The sequence below is a fragment of the Schistocerca serialis genome, chromosome 11 (assembly GCF_023864345.2).
Source record: "Schistocerca serialis cubense isolate TAMUIC-IGC-003099 chromosome 11, iqSchSeri2.2, whole genome shotgun sequence".
NCBI lineage: Eukaryota > Metazoa > Arthropoda > Insecta > Orthoptera > Acrididae > Schistocerca > Schistocerca serialis.
The window spans coordinates 187,132,493-187,159,836 of record NC_064648.1 but is presented as its reverse complement, the minus strand read 5'-3'; the positions used below and the strand labels follow the sequence as shown (position 1 = coordinate 187,159,836).

At 38.2% G+C, this 27,344-nt stretch overlaps 1 protein-coding gene across 4 annotated transcripts in view; it reads left to right on the top strand.

Moving 5' to 3' along the window:
* The window catches only part of LOC126427293 (zinc finger protein 91-like), a 135,123-nt gene that overhangs the window by 95,924 nt on the left and 11,855 nt on the right, over nt 1-27,344 (top strand). For all 4 annotated transcript variants that reach the window (XM_050089585.1, XM_050089584.1, XM_050089582.1 and 1 more), the window contains exon 3: nt 1,649-1,686. In XM_050089585.1, coding sequence (XP_049945542.1) covers nt 1,649-1,686 — 38 coding nt within the window. The remainder of the gene's footprint in view (nt 1-1,648; nt 1,687-27,344) is intronic.

Sequence of the window (27,344 nt, the reverse complement as noted above, 5' to 3'; positions counted from 1 at the left end):
ATTGCTGGCGTCAGAACCAGAGATCAGTAATTCACTTAACTGCCCAGAGGCTTCGTTACAGTCTTCAGTCCACTGAAATTTCACCTACTTCTTCAACATATGTGTAAGGGATCTTGTTACTTCTGTACTTCTGCTAATTTTGCCACAAATTTCATATAATAATTAATCACACCTATAAAGGACTGCGGCTGTTTCTCTGTACTAGGTGGCGGGAATTGTACACAGTATGGGTCAATTCAAACACTATCCTACCCAACAGTATGGCCCAAATAGCAAACTTCCTTTAATACAAAATCACACTTTTCGAAACTGTTAGTCGTTCAATTCATAAAAACTTCACACAAATGTACCACGTGTTCTTGGATAACCTTAGAAAAGACTGTAATGTCATTCAGGTATATCATGTATTGTATTGGTTTCAATCCTTGTAGCAATGATAGTGGCAGATGTGACCATAAATGTAATCTTCGGTTGATCCTATGGTGATACCTCGAATTGATGGTACCCAATTCACAAATCCATGGTTGTAATATAATAGCATTGCTCAAGGCTATCAACTATCTTTGTGATGTTAGCCATTGGGTACATGTTCATGGCTGTACATTCATTTAAATATCTATAGTCTCAACAAAATTACTACTGTTGCTCCCAAATACTTATAGTCTCTTTTATGTTCCTGTATTGAGCTGGTAGCTAATAAATTCCTCCATCACTGGTTGGGAATGATCTGGAATTTAGTACAATTTTCTATACACCAGTGGCTCATTCCCAGTGGGAATCCTATGTTACATTTGTGATACAGCTGGCAAGGGTTAAACAATTACACATATGCATCTAATAATCTTTCTATCTCCTCCCTATCAGATCCTTCCAAATGCTAACTTTGCCCTGCAGAGTGTCTAAATTGACAGACTGTCCCAGTTTAAAATATTCTTCCCCGAAATCCGTATCTAATTATCCTTCCTCTAATACTTCCATGTTCTGGTATCTGTGCACTTTGTAATACCTCCACTTCTTGCAAACTGAAATTGTCTCTCTGCTTTTGAGCACTACCCATCTTTTGCAGGCCTCTAATACATAGGATAAATGGTAGCATATAGGACACTGTGCCTTATCCAGTTCTTCAGTTTCCATCAAACTTAGAGCCTTAACTGGCAGGTCTCCTCCTATGTCCACCCAGAGAAATTTTTAGTTCTACATATGCAAATACATTTAGAGGTACAATTTTTTTTTTACCAGTTCTGCAACTTCTGAAAAGATGTGCTGTTCCTCTTCAGGAACCACACATTTGTCTCCCCTCTAACAGATACTTCTCCATTGTGGTTGCACGTATGGTGCAGCTGTCTATATGCACTTGCGTCTTAATGCACATATTTCTCATGTACAGTAAGAGCAAGTTGTCTGCATGGACACTAAGACGTTACTATTTCAACAATGTTGTTTTTTCTGTTATCTGTAATGTAAATTTTAAATATGTTCTGTCAGTTACAGACACTTCAGTAGAGATTGTGTTACTTTTGTGTGTTTCACCAACATAAAATACTCCAGAATTATTGTCTCAGAATAGAGGTAGAATTTTGTACATATTTCTTATTTGTCAGTTTATATTTTCGAATTCATTGCATGATAATATTGTGAAATATTTCAGGAGGGGGCCCCAAAAAGACGTGCAGCAGAGAGTATATGGTAAGCTTTTCAATATTCACTTTATGATTATTTGTGAGAAGTACTCATTTTTCATATCTCATGGGAAAGTGCATGCACCATCCTGATGATTTAAGCTCCTGTTTATTCATCAAAGAAAATCATGTTACATATCCATACGATCCATAATACATTTTTGTGTATATATTTTCATATTATAATATGCATCATATGAGATTTTCATACATTCATATTATTTATGTTTTCTTCTATTCAGCAGAAAAAAAATTGATGAAGCAGCATTATGTGAAGTGTGCAGCCATAGAGGTTTTTGAAGTATGGAATACTGATAGTCATAAATATGAAGTTTTCATTGCTGTAATTTTTGTTCCTTTCAAGTACTGGGAGTATTTTTGTAGAATGCAATAACCAGAATTTTTAATGTAACTGTTTTGCTAAATCTTCAATTAACAGATAAATGCAGAATGCAATTTTTTCCTGTAGCTGCCTGTCTTTTAATACTAAATTCTCTGTCAACAATTCTGTAAAAAGACATCCACATCCTTCATATATAGCATACTAAAAACTTAATTATTTTTATTTCTTGATGTATATGTATAGAAAATTAAGATTTGCCATGCTATACATACACACTCATGTTCAGAAGAAAACAGTACACTTTGAATGATTAGAGGCAGTACCTTCATATTCACAGGACATGCACATTAGTTCCATTTGAACAGTGTCGTCATGGGCATTCAAGGTCAACATCGACATTGTTGTGTGACACTACCTACCGGTAAAATGTGCTTGCGGCTCTCGACATTGTTGTGTGACACTGCCGGCCGCGGTGGCCATGCGGTTCTAGGCGCTCCAGTCCGTAGCCGCACTGCTGCTACGGTCACAGGTTCGAATCCTGCCTCGGGCATGGGTGTGTGTGATGTCCTTAGGTTAGTTAGGTTTAAGTAGTTCTAAGTTCTAGGGGACTGATGACCACAGCAGTTGAGTCCCATAGTGCTCAGGGCCATTTTTTGTGTGACACTACCTACCGGTAAAATGTGCCTGCGGTTCTCGTTCTCACTATAAACCAAATATAATGGATTAGTGTGATTTGAGCAGACATGCAGGATGCTTCGCAGATATATGCATGGACCATACTGTCAAAGCAGTGAGTTTGAAAGAGGACACAACATTGGCATGAGCGAATGTGGTGCATCCATTGGGAAAATTGCAGTTCACGTGAGATGAAGTTTTTTGAAACAGGTGTGTGCAGAATGGTTCATGGAAGGCCGTAGAAGGTGATGAGATGGATCAGGTGACGCCACCCAGTCCACCCCACTGGGAAGATAGAAACCTCATCCGAATGGCATAGCAGGACAAATCTGCGTCATCCTCGGCTGTGGTACAACAATGTAACTTATCATACACTATCAGGGGTGACAGTCCATCGCCATTTATTACAGCATGGGTTATGTGCACGTCGTCCACCTCTCCATCTACCTTTGACAGATGTTCGGAAATATTGTAGGTAGCAATAGTGTATGGAACGACGTCCCTGGGGATAGAAATGGCATCAGATACTGTTTTCAGACGAATTCAGGTTCTGTTTATTTTTAAATGATGGCGACGTTTTGGTTCGCCACAGATAGGGTGAGTGTCATCACAATGACTGCATTCGCATAAGACATACAGCACCTATTCGAGGCCATGTGGTGTGGGATGCTGTTGGGTAAAACCACAAGTCACAATTGGTGTGTGTCCAGTGCACTGTGACAAGTCTGACCTATGTGAATGACATCCTGTGACCTGTAGCCATCCTTTTTGCACAAGACCCCAGAAGCCATTTGTCAGCAAGACAATGCACGACCACATGGTGCTTCTCAAATATGTGCCTTCTTTGTGTCCCAGGATAACAGCCTTATGCCTTGACCTGCCAGAGCACCAGACTTGATGCAGTCGAAAATGTGTGGGATAAGGTGAAATGATGGGTGCAGCACTGTGACACAGGGACAACCACACAGATGAAATTTAGACCAGATAAATGCAACATGGATGGCTATACTACAGGACACCATTCGCACCTTCATGCATTGATGTCGTCATGCATGGAACAAGTTATCAGTGCCCATGGCGGACCCTGTGCCTGCTAGCCAACAAAACACATGCTAAATCGAGGTGACTGAAATGCTAATCTTTTCTGCTGAACATACTAATGTATGTGTCCTGTGAAATGCACTTTGCATAACACATACAGTGCCAACTTGAGGCCTTATGGTGTGGGGTGCTATTGGGTACAACCACAAATCACAATTAGTTCAAGATGTTCTGTTTTTGTTCTGAATATAAGAGTATTTTTGCATATCGTCTGTATTGTGTATTTTCGTTCTAGGCCACTTAGAATAGAGGGAAAAGATTATTCTTTCCATCTATGATATTACAAAAGTAAAGCAGACTGCATTTAGGATAAAAGAATAGTTTCAAGGAATTGTAAATTATGTGCGAGCAGGAACAGAGAAAACAAGATGGCTAACACAATTGGTCTGAAAGAAGAATGTGCACTGTGTCCGTTATCTTTCATAGTGGTGATGGGTAGTACAATGACAAAAGCAGCAGGAGAAGTAGGAGACAGACTGGCAGCAATATTGTCTGCTGATCATTGGAAGCAGTAGTATATTTGGAAAGAAGTTATGAAAATGTGTGGTCTAAAATTTAATACGAAGCTGGTGATCACAACAAGGAAAATGGATAGATCTATAGTAAATATGATTGTTTCCTGCCCACAGGAAAATTAAAAAGACCTTTGGAGAAAAGAGTACCACTTGTATGAATATCAAGAGCTCAGATGGAAACCCAGTTCTAAGCAAAGAAGTGAAAGCAGAAAGGTGGAAGGAGTATATAGAGTGTCAATACAAGGGAGACGTACTTGAGGACAAATTTATGGAAATTGAAGAGGATGTAGATGAAGATGAAATGGGAGATAAGATACTGTGTGAAGAGTTTGACAGAGCACTGAAAGACCTGAGTCGAAACAAGGCCCTGGGAGTAGACAACATTCCATTAGAACTACTGACGTCCTTTGGAGAGCCAGTCCTGACAAAACTCTACCATCTGGTGAGCAAGATGTACAAGACAGGCGAAATACCCTCAGACTTCATGAAGAATATAATAATTCCAATCCCACAGAAAGCAGGTGTTGTCAGATGTGAAAATTACTGAACTATCAGTTTAATAAGTCACAGTGCAAAATACTAACGCGAATTCTTCACAGACGAATGGAAAAACTGGTAGAAGCCAACCTCGGGGAAGATCAGTTTGGATTCTGTAGAAATATTGGAACACGTAAGGCAATACTGACCTTATGACTTATCTTAGAAGAAAGATTAAGGAAAGGCAAACCTACGTTTCTAGCATTTGTAGACTTAGAGAAAGCTTTTGACAATGTTGACTGGAATACTCTCTTTCAAATTCTAAAGGTAGCAGGGGTAAAATACAGGGAGCAAAAGGCTATTTACAATTTGTACAGAAAGCAGATGGCAGTTATAGGAGTCGAGGGACATGAAAAGGAAGAAGTGGTTGGGAAGGGAGAGAGTCAGGGTTGTAGCCTTTCCCTGATGTTATTCAATCTGTATATTAAGCAAGCAGTAAAGGAAACAAAAGAAAAATTTGGTGTAGGTGTTAAAAACCATGGAGGAGAAATAAAAACTTTGAGGTTCGCCGATGACATTGCAATTCTATCAGAGACAGCAAAGGATTTGGAAGAGCAGTTGAACGGAATGGATAGTGTCTTGAAAGGAGGATATAAGATGAACATCAACAAAAGCAAAACGAATAAAATGAATGTAGTCGAATTAAGTCAGGAGATGCTGAGGGAATTAGATTAGGAAATGAGAAACCTAAAGTAGTAAACGAATTTTGCTATTTGGGGAACAGAATAAATGATGATGGTCGAAATAGAGAGGATATAAAATGTAGACTGGCAATGGCAAGGAAAGTGTTTCTGAAGAAGAGAAATTTGTTGACATCGAGTATAGATTTAAGTGTCAGTAAGTCGTTTCTGAAAGTATTTGTATCGAGTGTAGCCATGTATGGAAGTGAAACTTGGACGAGAAGAGAATAGAAGCTTTCGAAATGTGGTGCTACAGAAGAATGCTGAAGATTAGATGGGTAGATCACATAACTAATGAGGAGGTATTGAATAGAATTGGGGAAATGAGGAGTTTCAAAAATGGTTCTGAGCACTATGGGACTCAACTGCTGTGGTCATCAGTCCCCTAGAACTTAGAACTATTTAAACCTAACTAACCTAAGGACATCACACACATCCATGCCCGAGGCAGGATTCGAACCTGCGACCGTAGCAGTCGCACGGGTCCGGACTGTGCGCCTAGAACTGCGAGACCACCGCGGCCGGCAGATGAGGAGTTTGTGGCGCAACTTGACAAGAAGAATGGACCAGTTGGTAGGACATGTTCTGAGGCATCAAGGGATCACCAATTTAGTACTGGAGGGCAGCGTGGAGGGTAAAAATCGTAGAGGGAGACCAAGAGATGAATACACTAAGCAGATTCAGAAGGATGTAGGTTGCAGTAGGTACTGGGAGATGAAGAAGCTTGCACAGGATAGAGTAGCATGGAGAGCTGCATCAAACCAGTCTCAGGACTGAAGACCACAACAACAACAAGTGAACTTGCATGGCAAGGTTGATAGCTTTACGAAAAGTGCGAGAGGAATGATACAGAATGAAAACGTATCGTGGAGATAGTACATGAGGAACCCCTACATGATAAGAGTGAGGAGAAAAAGGTTAAAATTGTATAAGCACGTGAAGAGATTGTATGAAGTGCAGATGCTTGGGAAAATTCATGAAATGAAGATAAATGCAAGAGACCAAGGGGAAGACCAAGGGACAAGTGCATAAAAAGGGTGGATAAAACAATTCAGAACAGAGAAGACTAGAAGAGCAACAATGGTGCGAGGAAAATGAGAAGTTGAAGAAATTTGTGTTCCAAGTAGACCACAACAGTCTGTGAAAACAGCCCAAGAGTGACAACACTGACAACGACAATGATGATGATTATTATTATTATTATTATTATTATTATTATTATAAAGCTTCCTCCAGGCTGAAGCTCCACTATCTAAACTCTTTCACATTTAGTTTCCATGGCGATATACCTACAGAAAACTAGTACTTCATATGAAAATTTTTAGTCCTTTTATCATGTTCAGATTCTGTATCTTCACTGCTTTGATCATAATAGTTTCCACTTCATCATGTTTTACTGCATATTTAAACCCCCTTGCTGCATACTAACAACTCTGCACGAAACTTTTCTGTCTAGTTGTGAAATCAAAATGTGGGGTCTAAAATTTTTATGAATTGTTACCATTCTCTGTTCATTGTGGAATTATTTGCTCCTTTGCTGTCATTCTGGGAAGCTGTTGCTCATGAAACAAATTGAAGATCCATTTGATACACCACTATTAGTATTACAAATGCAGTGCATGAATCATGATCCAATACATCCATTTAACCTCGTTCCTATTCTATAATATGTTTGGCATACTTTTCACTGCTATTCAAATCACAACTGAGACACACTTTAGCTTATGTGCCCTGGTGTGATGTGGGATGTACGTTCTTAATCCCACTATTGAGTTTCTGGATTGCTGTACAGGCCCTGTCTGTCATATTTGTGGATATGTTGAAATTTGATTGTTGATGGAAGAGAATGATACATGGCCATTGCCATATGGATTAGTTATGGTATCTTTTGTTGAAAGATGTGATTGTGTGCTCTTCCAGTCTCTCTTAGTGATCTATTTAAGGGATACGTTATAAATTATGATAAAGAATAGGCTAATCCACTTGCAAAAATCTGTGTAGTCTTGGGTCACACTGCAACAGGATAAGAAGCCCTGTTTCAACAATTTTGTCGTTTCAACACCAGTAGTACTTATCCACATACCACAGACAAGTATTGTAAAAAAGGGGTGACAGTATTCTTCAGTTTATCATCAGAAAGGCATTTGCAGATACAATTTCACTTTCACATTACTGTTAACTATGTAATGCCCTCCGTGTATTTATATATTGAACAGAAATTGATTTATCTCGACCTTTGTGATCAGGTGGTTACAGACAGACATTGTTCTCAGATGTAAATCATGCATCACACGTATTTCGTCCAAGGGGATCCCTGATAGTGAAATGTGGTCCCCTTGAATTAATATTCCTACTGCCTCAATATTAATGGAAGTTACTGATGGCATGCCTGAAATGACACACTGTAAAATAGCAGTTGGTTTGTCCACAAAAATCCAGTAGTTTTCACACACGTGTCAATATTGATTTGAAGCCAGATACCTGCTCAATTTGATTTGTATCATAAAACAATAACAGCTTCAAGGAATTGTAGTAAACCATTGCACTAATATTACATAAGTTAGTTTTCCTCACCTTTCTTTATCTTGCCCTACAGGGCGTATATTTAACAACTTTTGCTGCCAACACTAATGGCTGCTTTCTTACCCCTCTAGTAGTCCGTCATGCTTCTGGGCATACAAGAAACTAAACCAATGCTGTTTTTACCATTCATGTATTGTGCTGACAATGCTGGGCAATGATGAAGAAGCACACGATTTGATGATAACTGTGAGTGATTAATATTAGTACCCTTATAACTGTTTAACTGGCTGTCTGGTTACATGTCAGGACATTAGTTTTTTTTGCTTTAACCTTATTAACGTGTAACTTCCATTTCCTACAATCTTGAGTATGGTCCTGTGATATGATTTTTCTTTAATTTGTTGAAGTTTTGATTCATTTTTGTATCTGGATCACACACATTTTTATTAACAATTAATTACATCCAGATAATCCCAAAATTACAGACTGCAATGTTTTGAATTGGAAGAAACATTTATTTCCAATAATTTATACATCATTTCAAACTGTCAACTTTCATCTGTTTTCTAGATAATTTTCATACTAGGTAACTCATTTTCGTTGGGGCCCACATTGTACCATCTCATCATTGAGTCATTAGTATGAGTATGTTGACTGCCATGCAGAGTTATACAGAAAATCCTGTCAGACAATGTGCACTGCTTTGAAGTGTGCTGCTATAGCAATGCCAAGTACATATCTAGGATCAATAACTTTTTGATGCAGATGTGTAAAGATTTTAGGGCCAATGTTTCTTGTAGTAGAAAATAATTACATTTAGATCAAAATATTTAAGGGTATTCATTCAACATGTTAAGCATCAAATCTGTCTGAAAACTACATGGGATATCGTTGTCATTGGCTTGCAATTGTGGATTTGATTAGGTTATGAATAAGCAATAATAGGTTTGTAGAAGTGTTTGATCTTTATATTCGTTCAGTTCTGTGCACTTCTTGATTCAGTGCAGATAAGTGTCTGCCTTTTGCCCTAAATGTGGAAAAGTCAGTTGAAGTGTGTGAAAGCAATAAAAGTAACATTATTTGTGCTAGAAACACTATAAAGTGGTTGCCAATTTATCACCAGAGGAAGAATGGGAGAAGATTGCAGAATGACATGATATGAGAGGTGATCAAAGAAGGCTAACACTTTTTACCTGTTCGTCTGGGTTTTGAGTTGAAAACTTGAATATAAGATCAGCTGTAGCAGTTGAAACCTGCTGTGACCTATTTATCATGGATAAATTGTTCAAAGTATAGTGTCTCCTGGTATAGGGTGTGTTGGCTATGATCCATGATGATGCAAGATGCTGGTGGAGGCAAGGTGTGAGTCCAGGTGGTTCCAGAGAAAGTTGGCTGCAAAGGTAACAAGGTCTTTTATTCACGCAGGAGCTTACAAGTGCTCAACATTTGGTTATCGGAATTTATTGATGCATCTGCACTGCTTGATACACTGGGTCAAGGGCTGGCTGGCTTCCAAATTCTGCTGGACTGGCTGCTTCCAAACCCTATGTTGCTGAGTTAGTATTACAGTGCACCGGCAGTTTCATGACATAAGCCAGATGCATGGACCTTGTATCGGTGGTGGGCAAACTTGACACTGCTGTAACCACTACAGCCCCTGGTGCCATCTAGTGGTTTTAGAGTGGCAGTGAATGGCAGCTGGCGTGCATAGAAGTGACTCATTGCCCCCGGGCAGGAACCAACTGTGCTGCTGGAGGTCACCTGGACTGGCACTAAGTCTGTGGAGAACCATCATGCAAGAGCTGTTGCCCTAACATGACCTTGAACCAGTGACCTCTGTCAGCACAATCTTTTCATCCCAGTTGGACTGCGAGACTCAGAATAATTTTATTATAAAAATGACCAGTACTTATATTTGGCAACAGTAGACTTGTTTGGCTTTTGTGACACTACCAGTCAAATACCTTTAAACACTACTGCCATTGTCAGTATGGAAATCTGCCTAGTCTTGTGTTGCACTAGTCGGTGCAGTACCACTGAGTTCACTGTTTCAGAAAGCTAACCTGCCTCACAACATTGCACTAGGATTGTTGAATTGTTACAGTGACAACATCCCACACTTGACTGTTGTCAGCACTGCTGCAGTACACTGGTGAGGCTTACACTAATATGTCCATATATGGCCATTACATTAAATTACCCCACTACATGAACAAGGTGTTGTGCTTTGGGTCAAGCTTAAGACCAGTTTCATACTATAGTACATGTTTCTACACAGTAGTGAGTAATTTTATAACTATACAATTTTGACTTGCGAACGGGTGTTATATAGGGCATCCAGTTTTACTTATTAAGCTGTTTATAGCTATTTTAAATGTAAGTCTATTTCTTTTTTTTTTTTTTTTTTTTTTTTTTGCACTTAAACTATTTGTGTCTTCCTGTTACCAGGAGTCGAATTAGAATTTATAATCATGCTCAGTGAGTTTTCGCTTCTGCTTATCCTGTGTGGTAGTGGAGGGGCAGGTTTTGTCTGCTTGGTTCCATAATTAGGCTTGTCTTAAAATGGTAGCCTGCTCCATGCGCTCTGTAGCCCTGGCAAATACTGTTCAGGTGACAAAATATTAGCACTCAGTTGTCCATACTGTGCATGGCAGATGGCTTCTTGCAAGTTTGACCTCACATCTTGTGCACTCCACAAACAACAAAATAACTGAAAAGAATCTCTATACTAACATAACTTATTCCCTACAATCTTATACATATACAAATGTATAAACCAAAGAATCCCTGGCAAACACTCATTTTTTTGACATATCGCACATCATGTACTGGCTCAACAACATCTTATTGTCTCCTTCTCATTGTGTTCCTGTTTGGTTACATCCTTGGCACTCCTGGAATCATCTCTGACTAACTTGAAAAAGTCATAGGTGCCCAACACGTACTGTTGTTGCTCTTGGTGGTAGTTGGCGTTTAACATTGACTGATGAAGTAGTCTCTACCCCTTGATGGAATTGGTGATACCTTGTGATGAGCTTCGTTATCTGTTCTTCTCTGGGTGTGTAAGGATTGCATAACATCACTCATTGCCCTACCTTATATTGCAGTGAACTTCCTGTACATCTCACTGATTCCTCCTGCTTCTCTAACGTACTCCTTTAAATACTTCTTGTATTGACATTGCAAACTTGCATACTGACTCTCGAACTTTCCCTTTCTTTGCCCTTATTAGGTTAAATGACTGTGGCATATGCCACCTCATATGGGGAGATATGTATTTCTGAATTACAGTCTGACGCAAAATATTGTAGATATGTATCCCAGTCCAGCACAGCCCTGTTGTCCTGGTTGGGCTGCAAGACTCAGAATAATTATATTACAAAATGACCAATAGTTGTAGTTGGCAGATTTGGAGTTCCACATATGCAGAACTACCAGTCAAGTAACACTGCCATCATCAGTGTGGAAGTGTGCCTTGTCCCTTGCTGCATTAATCAGTGCATATCACTGAGTTCATTGTTTCAGCAAGCTAACCTGCCTTGCAACGTTGTGTTGGCCTTGTTGAATTATTACAGTAACAACACCCGGCATTCGCCCACAGTCAAAATTGCTCCAATATACTGCTCAGGCTCACATTAATATGTCTACATGTGGCCGTTACACTACACATGGAATCACTGAACAAACATTGATGAACTGCAGCACTTGGACAAATCAAGAGTGGCAAACAAAAATTAAATAAATCGAAGTTTTTGCTAGTTCTATGGATGTGGTCAGTTAGCCTACCATCCTTAACGTTGTCGAAAAAAATTATGTTCAGAAATGGATCTCAAATATTATTGGGAATGGCACGTTTCGCAGACAACAGAAAGAGTAACGATTCACCTCGATAGTCTAAAATAAACTACATATAAACATCACTAACAATTTTGTTGTCCTGCCATCCTCTGTTTCGTGTAATGTTATAGTGATAATTATTACCTAATTGCCTTACTCATCAATCGAGTTGTCTATGGTATTAGTTAATTCTTTGCTAATGTTTGCTGGTGTTTCTTTGCCTGTAAATTTGTTTTGTGTGTTATTGTGTTCTATAATTTCATGAAAGTTGTATAGATGTCAATATGATTTATATATTTTTAGTGTGTTTGTTTGTTAAGAATTTTGTCTGCTATTTACATGTCTGTATGTAGATTTCTATTTTTCCTAAAAAAATACATTACTGGACCCCATGGTGTTATGGGGAGAATTTGCATCGAATTTTCGATCTGGTTTACAGTGTGTTTGTGTTTGTATTTGTCTGAATACTGTGGATGGGTTTATGTTACTATTTCAGGTATGTTCTTAGTACTGATTTTGAAATTTCTTTCCATTTGGCAATACAATTAATTTTTTATACGCCTGGGTATGTGTGCACTGGTAGTTTCGTTTTTCCAGAGTGGATTTTTATTCTTAGATTATGTGCAGTGCAGTATGCATGTGGTACAATAGTTTTCTTTAGTAATATGTTAAGTGTGTTTGATATATTTCCTGCACATCTTGTGGTATGTATATTTTCTGTTTTGTTGGTTCCTGTCTTGTTAAATTTATGTCACTTATCAATCATAATATGTGTCAGTTTACTGTGTTTATCATAGATTGTGATATGATGTTGGGACTGAATTTGTTTTGTTGTTCTACATATTTGAGGATCCCAAGTTCCTTTTGTATTGTGGATTGTTGTAATGGTAGAGTCATCAGTCTGTTTATTGTTGTATTGAAGTATGCATGTTTGTGTGTTTTAGGATGACAGGAATTTGCATTAAATATGATAAGCATCACAAACTGATACATATTAAATTCATAGCCACGCAAAATTAACAAGAGAGGTACCAAAAAAACAGAAATAATGCACATACCATAGGCTCATAAACATATATAGGAAATATATTAAACAAACCTAACACATTACTTAAGAAAACTACAATAAGATTCACATTTTGCGCAAAACAAAAAGACACACACACAAAAAACGGAGGTACCAGTCCACAAATACCCAGGCATATAAAAGTAATTGTAATGACTGTAAACTTCTATGTAGGCCAAACGACCCGAAATTTCAAGATCAGATACCGAGAACATGCCAGAAACTGTGACACAAACCCATCCACAGTCTGGAACCATATGCAAACAGAAAACCACGATATAAACCAGACTGAAAATGCAGTGCAAATTATGCACGTAATAGCAAAGGGCCTGGTGATGAACTTTTAGAATAAGTAAAAGGCTACATATACACAACGAATATCCAAACAAAATTCTTAAGGAACACTGGCTTAAAACACAAAAATTGTATTGACATTTTCATTGAAATTATAGAAAATGATAAAGGATAAAACAAATTTACAGGAACGGAAAACACCAGCGAACATTAGCAAAGACGTTACTACTACCACACCCAACTCCATGAATTATTATCTCACTACAGTCTTCCAATCATAACTCAATAAAACCAATATTTCGTGCTAAATGCAGTTTTGTCTTTATTATTTGCAAGACATCTTCAGTTGCAAATTTCTTGAATGCTAGTCTCCATGTGTTATTTTTCCTGTTTTACAGCTTTTGATCTGCCATATGAAATTTTATTTTCGCTGCACTAGGAAATAGACATTTTTACCTGATGTTACATTTTGGATCCAAAACATGACATCAAATAAACAAATGTTCATTTTCTAGTGCTGTTAAAACGAAATTTCGAAAGGCAGAACGCAGAAGAATAGAGAATACAAATAAAAATATACTCATTTTTCATGAAGAACAAATAACAATATTAATTCGAAGCAATAATCATTTACAAGTTGTCTGTGAATAAAGGGCGTTACATATAACTGATAAATCTGGAATTCAGTGATATTTGTTGTTCCAACCCCTTGTCATTAGTTAAACAAGTGCTTTTGCTGTTTTTAAATTAGTTTTCAGGACAGTTCTATCTTTCAAACATATCACCATAATGTTTATTTGATTTTAGTTGATTTTCCATATACAGTAAGCATGTTCTACACATGCAAAGAGGAAATTGGTTTTTAATTCCTGAAATCGTCTTTATTTGGGGGTAAACAAGTTGGATATTCAAATAAGAATCTTCCTCAGCAAAAACTGAGAAATCCTCAATTCTGTTGTAATTTTTGACAAATAACTTAGTTGTGGTTTCACGTTAGCTTCACCTCCCAAAGCACATTCAAAATGAAACTTCCTTTTTACGTTGTTATGTAATTTGGAACTCGCGATCGAATTTCTTCGACATTTCTTTGTCTATTTTGTGTCTGTAGTATGTAGTTAGCCACCTTGGGGCATGGACAACAATGCAGGTGAACTATTCGTTTTTAAATCATAGGTAAGAGAATGCTGCAATAATTGCAGTTGGTGTAGAAAGGCGAAAAAATTATTCCAATCGTCTATTCACAATTTCTTGATGAAAAATTTACCAGTCTGCTGCAATATTATGAACTCTTTTATGAGCTCAGTTCCAGTATTTCCTCAAAAATGATTCAGTGTCAAAGTTCTATGCAACTGCTTAAACGCAGGTTTAAACACATGAAGTTCCATTTCGCTTCTTTGTGTTCTTCTGGGTGTTTCACTTTTTGGTAGGCAGTATACTTACAAAAAATGGAGATATGCTGTTGTCCCTTCTACAGATACTAAGTGAAATGGTACTTGTGGAAGAAGAATAAGTAAAAGATCGTAATCATATCTTAATTTAATGGTAATAACTAACTTGGCACAGAACTTGTAAATGTACAATAGGTGGAAGATAGGAAGTATTTGTAGAAGTCTACAACCAAAATCCACTGACACTAAATTTTTCATCTTTAGGTCTCAATTTTTCTTCTAGTTACGCTCTCACTGTGCTTGTTTGCCAAAATGGCGTAATTAGAACAAAAAAGTATGATGTAAAAAGAAAAACCATGTATGTGCTCCATCTAGCTATTTTTATGATATTACAGCCATGCAGTATCAGATGTAATGCAGTTCTAAGCACTAATTTGCATTGATCACATTATTGCACTAAGACCTGCATAAATAAGATTCTGCATAACTCTTAAGTTGTTTAACATTACTCATAATATATAATTCACATAATTTTTAAAAATATTTCGACGTTTAGTTATCTGACTTCATCTCTTCAGAGTTCCTCATTATAGTCTTCCTGTTTCTCAGCGACCACATCTAAATGTTGAGAATTTTTACGACTCCATCTAACATGCTATCTTTGTTCAAATGATGAATGGTTCAGATAACTGCAGAACAGTAAGCTCTTCCATAGATGAAAAACAGGATCCTTCCATAGGTTGCTTCAGAACTGGGAGTAAGTCAAAGTCTGGTGGACTAATGCATGGACAAATGGGTCCATAAGTTAACATTTCCCAATCATATCCACAGATCTGTGCAATTACAGTATTATTGCCATGTAGTCATGCATTTTTAACGAGTATGAGCAACCCAGCCTCACATAGTTGAGATCAAGTTCTATCCATTATTCTCCATTGTCGAATGATTTATGATATATCTTGCAGAGTTGTGTCTGTAATGGCAATCATAAGCAGAGATTATAATTTGTTCGACATTTGACTGAACTCTACAAGATTTTTTTCTATTTTTGTGAATCATTGACATCACCACTTCTATGCCTGTGAATTCAATTATGGTACAGCATCTTTAATCTTTATTTCAAAACTAGCAACTACTTGCTGAACTTATGAATGTTGGGCTCCATGAGGTTCCCTTTCTGTGCAGCGACCATAGAATATAAAATTATAAAGAATGTAGCAACCAGTCATGGAAACATAATTTATTTATCTCGTTGCAAATCGATTTCGACTGATATCAGTCATCATCAGTGCATTGTTCTATCATGATAGAAATGTGCCAAGGACAGTACTTCTACTTATGGCATGTATCACTTAGAACAGTGTACCGATGATGACTGATATTAGTCGAAATCGACTTGCAACGAGATAAATAAATTATGTTTCCGTGACTGGTTGCTACATTCTTTACAATTTTACTTGTTGAATGTGAGATCTTGGTTCCCACAAGGTTACAATGTTTTGGCATTTGTGCTTGGTGACTTTGGTAGTGAGTTATCCATTGTCAACAAACTTTTCTCTTTTTCAACTCGTTTGTGAGAATTTGGAGTTAAGATACTCACAGAATTTCTGTTGATCCTTTAGATGTGTATCTGTCACAAATTTCAGAATTCGTTCACCTGTTTTGTTTTTCGGCGTTCTTGGTTTCACAATGTTGTTATGCGAAAACAAACTTTAGTAAAACGATTAACCAAAAAAAACTGAACTACAGACTGCTATTAACTCGCCACAAGCTTCACTTAAAGAACTATAGATTTGCTTCGATTTTTTCCCACATAAAGTTTGTCATAATCTTCAACAATCCCAGTACCCAAGACCAGAGTGGATGCCATCTGTAACTTCTGTTATAGCAAAACAACAACAGGTGGTGATGAAACCAAAATACAGGGTTCACTGCAATGCTTGCATTACAGATGACATAATGAACAATAGCAGTGATCATTCATCCCATATTGTTGGCTACCTGTGTTTTATTTCTGAAATGATTTTCGATACTTATACACACATCACTGTCTGTACTAAGAAATTCTTCATGTAGCAGAAGTTGACCACCAATAAATTCTTAAGACTTCTTTTAAAATGAACTTTATTACAATTTAACTACATACAGGAGCTGGCAAGTCTTTAGAATTTGTGTTCCTGAATAATGGACACCACTCTGGACTTTAAATCCTTATAAAGGCTATTCTTATTTCTAAAATTGAACTGAACTGTGGTTCTGAAAAGCGATGCGTTATTTAGGACAATTTCATTAAGGAATAAATCTATTGGGAAGCATTAAATAGTATGAGCATTTCCATGAGCAGGCCTCTGCTAGACATTGTTGAGTTCACACCACATATAATTCCTATTTTACACTGTTGGACTTGGGAAACTGTAGCTTCATGTCATGAGACACCAAAAAGTTATCCAATACGCCTTTATAATATGAAAGTAGACGAGTATTCTAGCTTTATCAGCTTTTATATCAGGTATGTTTGACAAGATCCACAATGCAGATAAAGGTTTGTTTAGGCACTTCAACAGTTCTGTGGTATACTCCTCCCATTTAAGTGCCCCTTTTTGAACAGGAAATTCTATGCATAATGCTAAAGGAATTTGTGTTAATGTTAAACACGTTGTCACAGGTCTGCTAAGAGCCTTTACAGGCCTGATCTTGTGAAGACCTTTCAGTATTTCACCATTTCTGTGAAAATCATATGAACAGCAACACAAGAAACCCCAAGAAACCCCAGACCATAAAGGCAGTCCTTTGCTGTCTATGATTGAGTTGTTCATCCTTAGAGATTGACTCTTAAGTTGATGACGTCTTGCGTCTCTCTGCCATGTATTTTAGTCTTAACAGCTATGAACTCCTTGTACAGTTCTTATGGTAGCAGCAAGTGAAAGCTCCATTAATAACAGCTGCTGGGTGAAGACTGTACCCAACACTGAAGGGAGGCGTGGGGGAGAATAAATATAATAGTATGACCAACAATCCACAAGCCACCACACAGTATGGCAGCGGGTACCCTGTACCATCACTAGTCATTCCCATTCCTTTTACATTCGCAAATTATGGCACAAAAGACAAAGACTGTCTACATGCCTCCCTATGAGCTGTAACGTATCCTATATTGTCTTCACAGTTTTTACATGAAATGTATTTGGTGGCACTAGAATCGTTCTGCACTCAGTGTCAAATGGTTGTTCCCTAAATACTGTTTCACAAACACAATGTCGTTTTCACTACAGGAAATCCCATACAAGTTCACAAAGCATCTGCACAATACCAGCGTGTTGACCATTACCAAATGTAGCAGCATATGTCTAAATTCCTTCATTTTCCTCTAATCTGACCTGGTGGGGATTCCAAACACTCAAACAGTACTCAAGAATGTTCGCCCTAGTATTCTGTATGTGGTCTCCTTTAGCTGACCATTCCCCTTCTCTATTTGTGACCTTGCATACTTCTTCCAGTTCATATCACTTTGCAGTGTTATGCCTAGGTATTTAACAGGCATGACTGTGCAGAACTAATACTGTATTCATACATTACAGGATTGTTGTTCCTACTCATCTGCATTAATTTACATGTTTCTACATCCAGAGCAAGTTCTCCTTCATAATACCTAATATAAATTTGGTCTAAATAATTTTGCATCCTACTGCAGTCACTCACTAGACTTTCCTGTATACTGCAGCATTATCAGCAAATTATACAGACTACAGTTCACCCTATATGTAGAACACTTATGTATATATAGAACACGAGTGGCTCTGTACATTTCCCTGGTGCATTCCTGATAGTATCCTTGTCTCTGACTAACAATCGCTGTCCAGAACAGTGTATTATTACTTTCTTTTAATTTTACACATCTAGTTCTGTAGGGCAGAATTGAGGAGCTTATCTCCAAGGTCATGGAACGTGTCAGTACATGAAATTACAACATAAAAGTAATAACAGATAAAATCAAATCTTTATGAACAAAAAAATAAACCATAAATTTAAGTAAACGCAATCTACAATATAACATAGGAATCAGCTTAATTTTTCAAGGAAGTCGTCGACAGTAGGAGTGGCCCATGAGGAAACTCTTCAGTTTCGATTTGAAAGTGCGTGTATTACTGCTAAGATTCTTGAATTCTTGTGGTAGCTTATTTAAAACGGATGCAGCAGTATACTGCACACCTTTCTGCACATGAGTCAAGGAAGTGCGATTCAAATTCAGATTGGATTTTTGCCTCTTATTAACTGAATGAAAGCTTCTAGTTCTTGGGATAAGCTGATATTGATAACAAGAAATGACGGTAAAGAATATGTATGTTGAGAGACCAATGTCAGAATACCCAGTCTAGTGAACAGGGGTCAACAAGAGGTTCACAAACTTGCACCACTTATTGCCCAAACTGCCCATTTCTGAGCCTAAAATATCTTTTGAGATTGGGAAGAGTTACCTTAAAATATAATACCATATGATATAACTGAATGAAAATAAGCAAAGGAGACTAATTTTCGTGTCAAATGAGCACTTACTTCAGATACCATTCGAACAGTAAAAATGGCAGCATTATTAAGTCTTTGAACAAGATCCTGAACGTGAGCTTTCCATGACAGTTCAGTTTCACTAATCATATGACCATTCTGTGAAATTAAAATGTCATGTTTTATTTAATTGTGTTTTAGAAACTGTAAAAACTGAGTCTTATTGTGATGTAGCGCTAGTGTGTATTCTATAAACCATGAACTCATGTCATGAATAGCACTATTTGAAACAGAGCCAACATTGCACACAACATCCTTTACTACCAAGGTAGTGTTATCAGCAAAGAGAAATATTTTAGAATTACTTGTACTACTAGAGGGCATATCATTTACATAAATAAGGAACAGGAGCGGCCCCAGGGGTCAGCGCTGATCCCTGGGGCAAGCCCCATTTGACTGTGCCTCACTCAGACCCTACATCATAGCCATTCTCAACAGTGTGAATAATGACCTTTTGCTCTCTGTTATTAAAGTAAAAGGTGAATCAATTGTGACCTACTCCCTGTATTCCTTAATGGTCCAACTTCTGGAGCAATATTTTGTAAACAATGCAATCAAACACCCGAGTTAAATGAAAAATGATGCCTAGCGTTCGTAACCTTTCGTTTAGTTCATCCAGTACCTCACAGACAAAAGAGAATGCATTTTCAGTTGTTAAACCACTTCTAAAGCCGAATTGCACATTTGATACGAAATTATGCGATAAAAATGATCAATTATCCTTACATACATAGTCTTTTCAATAACTTTATGAAACACTGATTGCATAGAAATAGGTATATAATTGACTACATTATCCCTTTCTCCCTTTTTATAAAGCAACTACTACTGAGTACTTCAATCATTCAGGAAACTGACCATTCTTAAAGGAAAAATTACAGATATGACTAAGTACAGGGCTAACATGTGCAGGACAGAACTTCAGTATTCTGCTACGCACTCAACCACATCCTGGAGAGAGAGAGCTTTGTCTTCAGTGATTTAATTATTGACTCCCCCTTGTCATTATCCCAGAAGAGTATTTGAGACATCAATCTCAGGAAGGCATTTTCCAAGAGAGTTATATGGTTCCCTATACAAACTAACTTTTATTTAATTCGCCAGCAATGCTCAGAAAATGTTTGTTAAATACTGTATGTATGTATATCTGACCTATCAGTAACAGAAATATTTTTGCTATGAACTGACTTTATATCATCGGCCATGTGCTGCTGATGAGACACTTTCTTGATATCTGACCAATGGTTTTAATTTTATCCTGTGAATAAGCTATTCTATTTGCGTACCACATACTCTTTGTCTTCCTAATAATGTTTTATGCACCTTACAGTACTGTTTGTAATGGGCTACTGTAGCTTGAGTGTTACTACTTCTGACATTTTGATGTAATTCCCAGTCTAATTGCTAATTGCTAATTACAATTGATTGAGTAACAGTGTACAGGATGCTGGATGGGAACTGAACAGGATGGGAGAGAGGAATGTGAGGGCAGCTGAAAATAAGAAATACAAAGAAAATAATTCTTTGTTAATAGCAGTTTAGGATTTACACTGTTTTGCTCCAAGGAGGATGTACTTATACCAAATGCCAGTCTTGTGAGCAACAGAGTAGCTCACAAATTTAAAGAGATATTCATGAGGAACAGTGATGTTTCAGTGGTGAATGATGAGTAATAGCAGCAGGGACAGATGCAGCTTACAAGAGGCAGTCTAAGGTATCTGCTCTGAAGGAGATCCCAACTACAAAAGATGCATGGGCTGATGGCTTAATCCTCACAATACCAAAGGAGGAGTAAGGAGTAGAAGTAGTACATTGTGCCCATCTTTTGAAAATATTGTCATCTAGACCTTTACTTTGTATTTTAAAATTTTGAAAAAAAATTGTTACTGATGAATTCCTCTACCTGATTCCATAAATGTCTTAAATTTTTCAGTTTAACTTAACCCAAAAATTTAAGTCTCAGTATTAGATGTCACTTTCCCCAACAAACGTCATATTCAATATTTTCAGGTTCAAGACCTTACTTGCACATCAGAATCTCTTTAAAAAGTATGTTTTGAGCAAAATTCGCCAATAATCAGTAAATTTTACATTTTTAAAATTTTCTACAGTGGGTATAAAGAACCCCCCCGCCTCCTTTCCTTTGGTGATACATATCACTGAAAATGTGTTGATGTTGGTAGGAGTCTGCTAAAAGATTTTTCATGTACAAGACTTACTAACACATCAGCACCTCTTTAAAAAGTATGATCTTAATATAAGTGAACAACAATTAAAAAATTTAGTTTTTTAGATTTTTGTAGGATGGGTATAAAGTACCACCTGCTCTGTCCCCCTTGTGAAGTGCATTATGAAAAATGCGTTAGTACTGCTAGGGTTAAGCCATCTGCCCTGGACTAAAGCTGAAAAAAGAGAGTGAAATTTACAAGTGTCCCTCTGTAGGCAAATGTGAGAGGTGGTCACATGGCCTCTCCCTCAAACCTTCTGATTGCTAATTGAAAGAATACTGTGTAATACTGTTTTTATAGACTCTGTTCTGTCCATGGACTTGTTCCATCGATGGTGTGGGAAGAATAACTGGCTGGAATGACAGGGTATGGTAGGTACAATTTTGATGACAAATAAAAATATTTTAATGGAAGGGCTTTGCATTCTGGTTGACAGTTAGCTTTGTGTAACAGTATACTTGAACATCGTCCACTGTTCCTCTTTTGTGCCTTTTCAAGGTTCAGTGTTTGTAGATTATTTGTAAGAAAGTACATGCGACCTTGCATATCTAGTTCATTAACTACATACACCTTTCCAGGACTTTTAACTAAGTAGTCACAAGCGTTAAATAAGTATCATGGTTCCTGATCCAAGTTTCTTCGTGAACTTCATCAATAGAAATCAGGACAAAGCTTTTGAAATGGATGTTTCAGTTACTTGACTCTTGCCTGTCACTTATTAAATTGCATGTTTTGATTTCTTGCAGAGCGATTAAATTTCTTCACTTTTACTAAGGGATACAGCCCCATCTCATCTCAGAATCTAATATAACTAATGTTTCTGCTATGTTGCAGCAAACTTCCTTAGGGTATAGACTCAGTCAATTCTGCAGATTAATTTGTAGGTGTGTGAAGGGCTCCAGGAGTAACTTTTAGTCTACTGTCGCTTGTTTAAGTTGTCAAATCCATTTCATATACTTATCTGTTTGTACTTCTGTGGATTTACATTCAGTGCTTATTCTTTTATATCTCCCAGCTATACTGGTCATGACATGTTCTTAATGTAACCAAAGTCTGTTTGCAGATTACAACCATGTGAGGCAAATCTAAGAAGTAACTACCATAGTTGCCACAGAATCATTGAAGTTACTGATTCAGATCTTTCAGTTGGGTCAAGATCAGTGGTTCACAGGCTGTTCCATAAACAGTTGGTTCTGCTGTAGGCTCCTTGGCATGTTAAATGATTCTCTCAAACAAACACACAGTAATTGTTTTCCTTCCCTACCGCTGCCATCATTTCATCAGAACTCATCGCTGCCTGAGTTTCACTATCAGTTGCAGATAGCAAAATGCGTTTTGTGATGAGAATAATTATGCATTTCGCAGTATTGCCCCATCAAGCGACCTATTGCTGTTCATTCTGTTACTGTGCAATTACTAGATCATAGGGCCTAATTTTTATGCTCTGATCGTGTTCAAAGTCAGAATTTTCCAGTAAATTACAATACATGTACAGCATAAATTTTTTTCTGTTTACCTGAAGCATTGTGAATTGTTGGTGGATTTTTGAGTGAATTTCTGAAGCCTCCAACTCACACTCTAGTCCATCAAAAAGATATTTTAAGGAGTTCAAATCATGGCTGTGAGTATGTCAATCCAGAAAATAATTCCAATTTCTTCGTATCACATAGAAAGGCCCAGTTTTTTTCTGTTGCTTCAGTGTGCGAAGCATACTATTCTCCAGTATGTTCTCATGAACACTAGATATTATGTTGCCATTGACAAAAACCAGTTGCCCAAGATCAAACTGGAAAAAGACAGCCATAGACCATCGTACCAAAACCTTCCAAATTTCACTGTTGGCAGAACAATTTGAGTTAAATGCCATTCACCAAATGTTCACCATTTACACCATTGTTCATCTGTGTAACGCGTCACATATTGTGACTCTTTCGTCCATAAATCCTTGTTCCACTGATCACAGACTTATGGGTGTTGTGAGCTTTAAGCCCATCTCACACAGAGTGCATGGATGTTGTGTATGACTGCTGACTAGCAGGTGGGGGTGACAGCTACCTCGCATGTTGCACCTCTCATATGGTGTACGATTCAGGGTAGAAGCTAGCTGGCTGCCTTGACTTCTTGAACAGCTAGGCAAACAAGCCAGCTACTCGTCAATCTTTCTCAAACGATTGTAAGGAAACGATTCTGTAAACAAATTTGACTGTCACACATCTCATAGCTTCATTTGTCAGCTTCATGGCGAGCTGCCTATTTCGTTAACCGTTTCCACTCCAATTTCGAGTGGTGCTCAACATTCTGAATTTTTTTTTTCTCCTCCGATATCGAGCCTCACTCGACACAATTTTTCGCGGCTCTTATATGATCAATTCTCTATTCTGGCGGTAATAGGCGTCAATGGTGCTTAGTGCTGCCATGTAGGGAAACGTGTGCTAACTCAGGGTCAAGCTCTTTCAGTTGTGATGAAATGAATGTTGGAATTATTACGTTAAAGTGTGTGCATGCACAATGGCTAATTCCTCACATTCAGTTATTTCTGAGGAAAAGATTTTACAGCTTTGAAACGAATCTCTAAGTAACGATAGTGAGAATGATTTTGATGGTGAGATTGGTTCATTTTTACCAGTTCTAGTGAAGATAACGATGAAAACCGTGAAAACGTGCATTTTTCTAGTGATTTAGCAGAAGATTTTTCGCGGAATGTGAAGCGAAAATGACGCTGACTTTAGAGGTTTTCCTTTTGAGATTTAATGTGTGGTTCTATCACTGCAACTGGTAATGTTCCATCACCTCCAGTTGGTTTCTTTCAGTTAATGTTTGCAGACAACCTAATGTAACAAATAGCAGACCAAACGAACACGTACGCTACAGCATATATTTAAAGTGACACCGCTTTCACAACATTCTTCAAGGTGTGACAAGAGAAATGTTACCAAGGAAGAAATGAAACGCTTCCATGATGTGCTATTAATCTGGCATTACAAAAGTGTAAGAATTTGCCAGAATTTTGTTCAAGAGAATTATTACAGACATCTGACTTCCTTTCAAACTGTTTTACTCGCAGACGATTTATGCAGATTTTCTGGGCACTTGATGTTCCTAATCCAGAGAGTGCTATACATGTCAACATTCAGGTTCAGTCATGTCTGAATATAGTGAAGAATGTGTTGGATTATTTATTTTGCAAGTTTCTCGAAATTGATTGGCCATATAGGTATTTAGCTTCTGATGAATCTACAGTATCATTAAGGAGTCGTGTGTTATTCGAAATGTACCATCCTCAGAAACCAACAAAATGGGGACTCAGAGCTTATGAGATTTCGGATTTATCAAACGGTTATATTTTCAGTTTGATATCATATTTTGGCGCTTTAATAACAGTCATTGATTCGTTCTGACTGGAATTTTTCTGAGGGAATACTTCTTCAACTGCTGGCTAACATGAGAAATGCTACAGGGTAATCATGGTATCATATGTACACTGACTGTTTTTATACAGATGTTGAATTAGGCGATGAAATATTGCAACAAACTGTGCATCTCACAGGAACGATCCAGGCCAATCGCAGAAATCTTCCAGCTGCAATCAATAAAGCAGTTCTGAATCTGAAGAAGTATGAAATAAAATGCCTTCACAAGAACAAAATGAAGGCTCTGGCATGGTAGGATAAACGAACTGTTCTCATGCTTTTTACAAAAGCAAATAACTCACTGTCACTTATAGAAAAGAGAAACAGAAAGTGAAGGGAAGAAATAATGAAACCAAATGTGATTATCAATTACACTTTGAAGTTGGGCAGCGTTGATCGATATGACCATTATATTTCCAGTTATGGTTTTCTAATAAAAAGTCTCAAGTGGTGAAAACCGTACTTCTGGTTGTTGGAGGTTGGATTTGTAAACAGCTATTTGCTGTACAAGAATCACTGCGAGAAGAACATCTTGAAAAAACTGCCTCACAAAGTACGCCATAAAAGTGCAACTTCTGATGATGAGGAACGCTTGAATGGACTGTTGTACATCACAACAAGCTTCCTGGGAGCAAGCACAAGGATTGTGCAGTGTGTTCAGACAGAAAAAAGAAAAGTGGCAGGTGTGAAACTATGTATTACTGCTCAAACGTGCACACGAAACCCAACTCTCCACCGTGATGAGTGTTTCAAAAAATATCATACATTGAAAAGTTCTGTACTGGAATATTTTGGAAATGTATTTGAATGAAAACCCACCTTTTATTTTAATGTATACCCTACCTGTTAGTCAACAGTCTCATTGTTTCCACAAACAGACCGCGTAATTCTCTGTAGCGCACTCGCCACCCAGGTGGCGGCGATTTAAATAAGAGAGCTCGGAGCCACCCTGTGTCGGCCTTACCCAGTCCAAAGGGTTAATGGCCAAATTTAAACACCTCAGTTCCAAGAAGTCTGGAACCTATACAGAAAATTGGAATAGAGATCAACATAAACATCATTTCTGTTCTTTTTATTGTTCATGAAAACCGTACATTGCATGTTGTACTGCCATACAGCGAGACCTTCAGAGGTGGTGGTTCAGATTGGTGTACACACCAGTACCTCTAATACCCAGTAGTACGTCCTCTTGCACTGATGCATGCCTGTATTCGTCGTGGCATACTATCCACAAGTTCATCAAGGCACTGTTGGTACATATTGTCTCGTTTCTCAATAGCGATTCGGTGTAGGTCCCTCAGAGTGGTTGGTGGGTCACGTCGTTCATAAACAGCCCTTTTCAATGTATCCCAGGCATGTTCAGTAGGGTTCATGTCTGGAGAACATGCTCGCCACTCTAGTTGAGCAATGTCGTCATCTTGAAGAAAGTCACTCACAAGATGTGCACGATGAGGGCGCGAATTGTCGTCTATGAAGACGAATGCCTCGCCAATATGCTGCCGATATGGTTGCACTGTCAGTTGGAGAATGGCATTCACGTATTGTACAGCCATTATGGCGCCTTCCGTGACCACCAGAGCCGTATGTCGGCCTCACATAATACCACCCTAAAACAGCAGGGAACCTGCACTCTCCTGCGCTCGCTGGACAGTGTCTGAGGCGTTCAGCCTGACTGGGTTCCCTCCAAACAGGTATCCGAGGATTGTGTGGTTGAAGGCATATGCGACACTCATCAGTGAAGAGAACGTGATGCCAATCCTGAGCAATCAGATTGGCATGTTGTTGGGCCCATCTGTACTGCGTGGTTGTAAAGATGGAGCACGCCATGGACGTCCAGAGTGAAGTTGTGTATCATGCAGCCTATTGCACACAGTTAGAGTCATAACTCGACGTCCTGTGGCTGCACGAAAAGCATTATTCAACGTGGTGGTGTTGCCATTAGGATTCCTCTGAGCCATAATACGTAGGTAGCAGTCATCCACTGTAGTAGTAGCCCTTGGGCAGCCTGAGCGAGGCATGTCATCGACAGATCCTGTCTCTCTGTATCTCCTCCATGTATGAACAACATTGCTTTGGTTCACTCTGAGTCCCCTGGGCACTTCTCTTGTTGAGAGCCCTTCCTGGCACAAAGTAACAGTGCGGACGCGATCGAACCGCGGTACTGACCGTTTAGGCATGATTGAACTATAAACAACACGGGCCGTGTACCTTCTTCCTGGTGGAATGCCTGGAACTGATCAGCTGTCGGACCGCGTTCATCTAATAGACGCTGCTCATGCGTGCTTCCTTACATCTTTGGGCGGGTATAGTGTCATTTCTGCACAGTCAAAGGGACTGTGTCTGTGAAACAATATCCACAGTCAACGCCTGTCTTCAGGAGTTCTGGGAACTGGGGTGATGCAAAACGTTTTTTGATATGTGTATTGCGATAGTTCAGGATTAAGTAAACTACTGCAAGATCGTCAGAAAGTGCGCAGCGAAAAATTGAGGTCGCTATGAATTTCC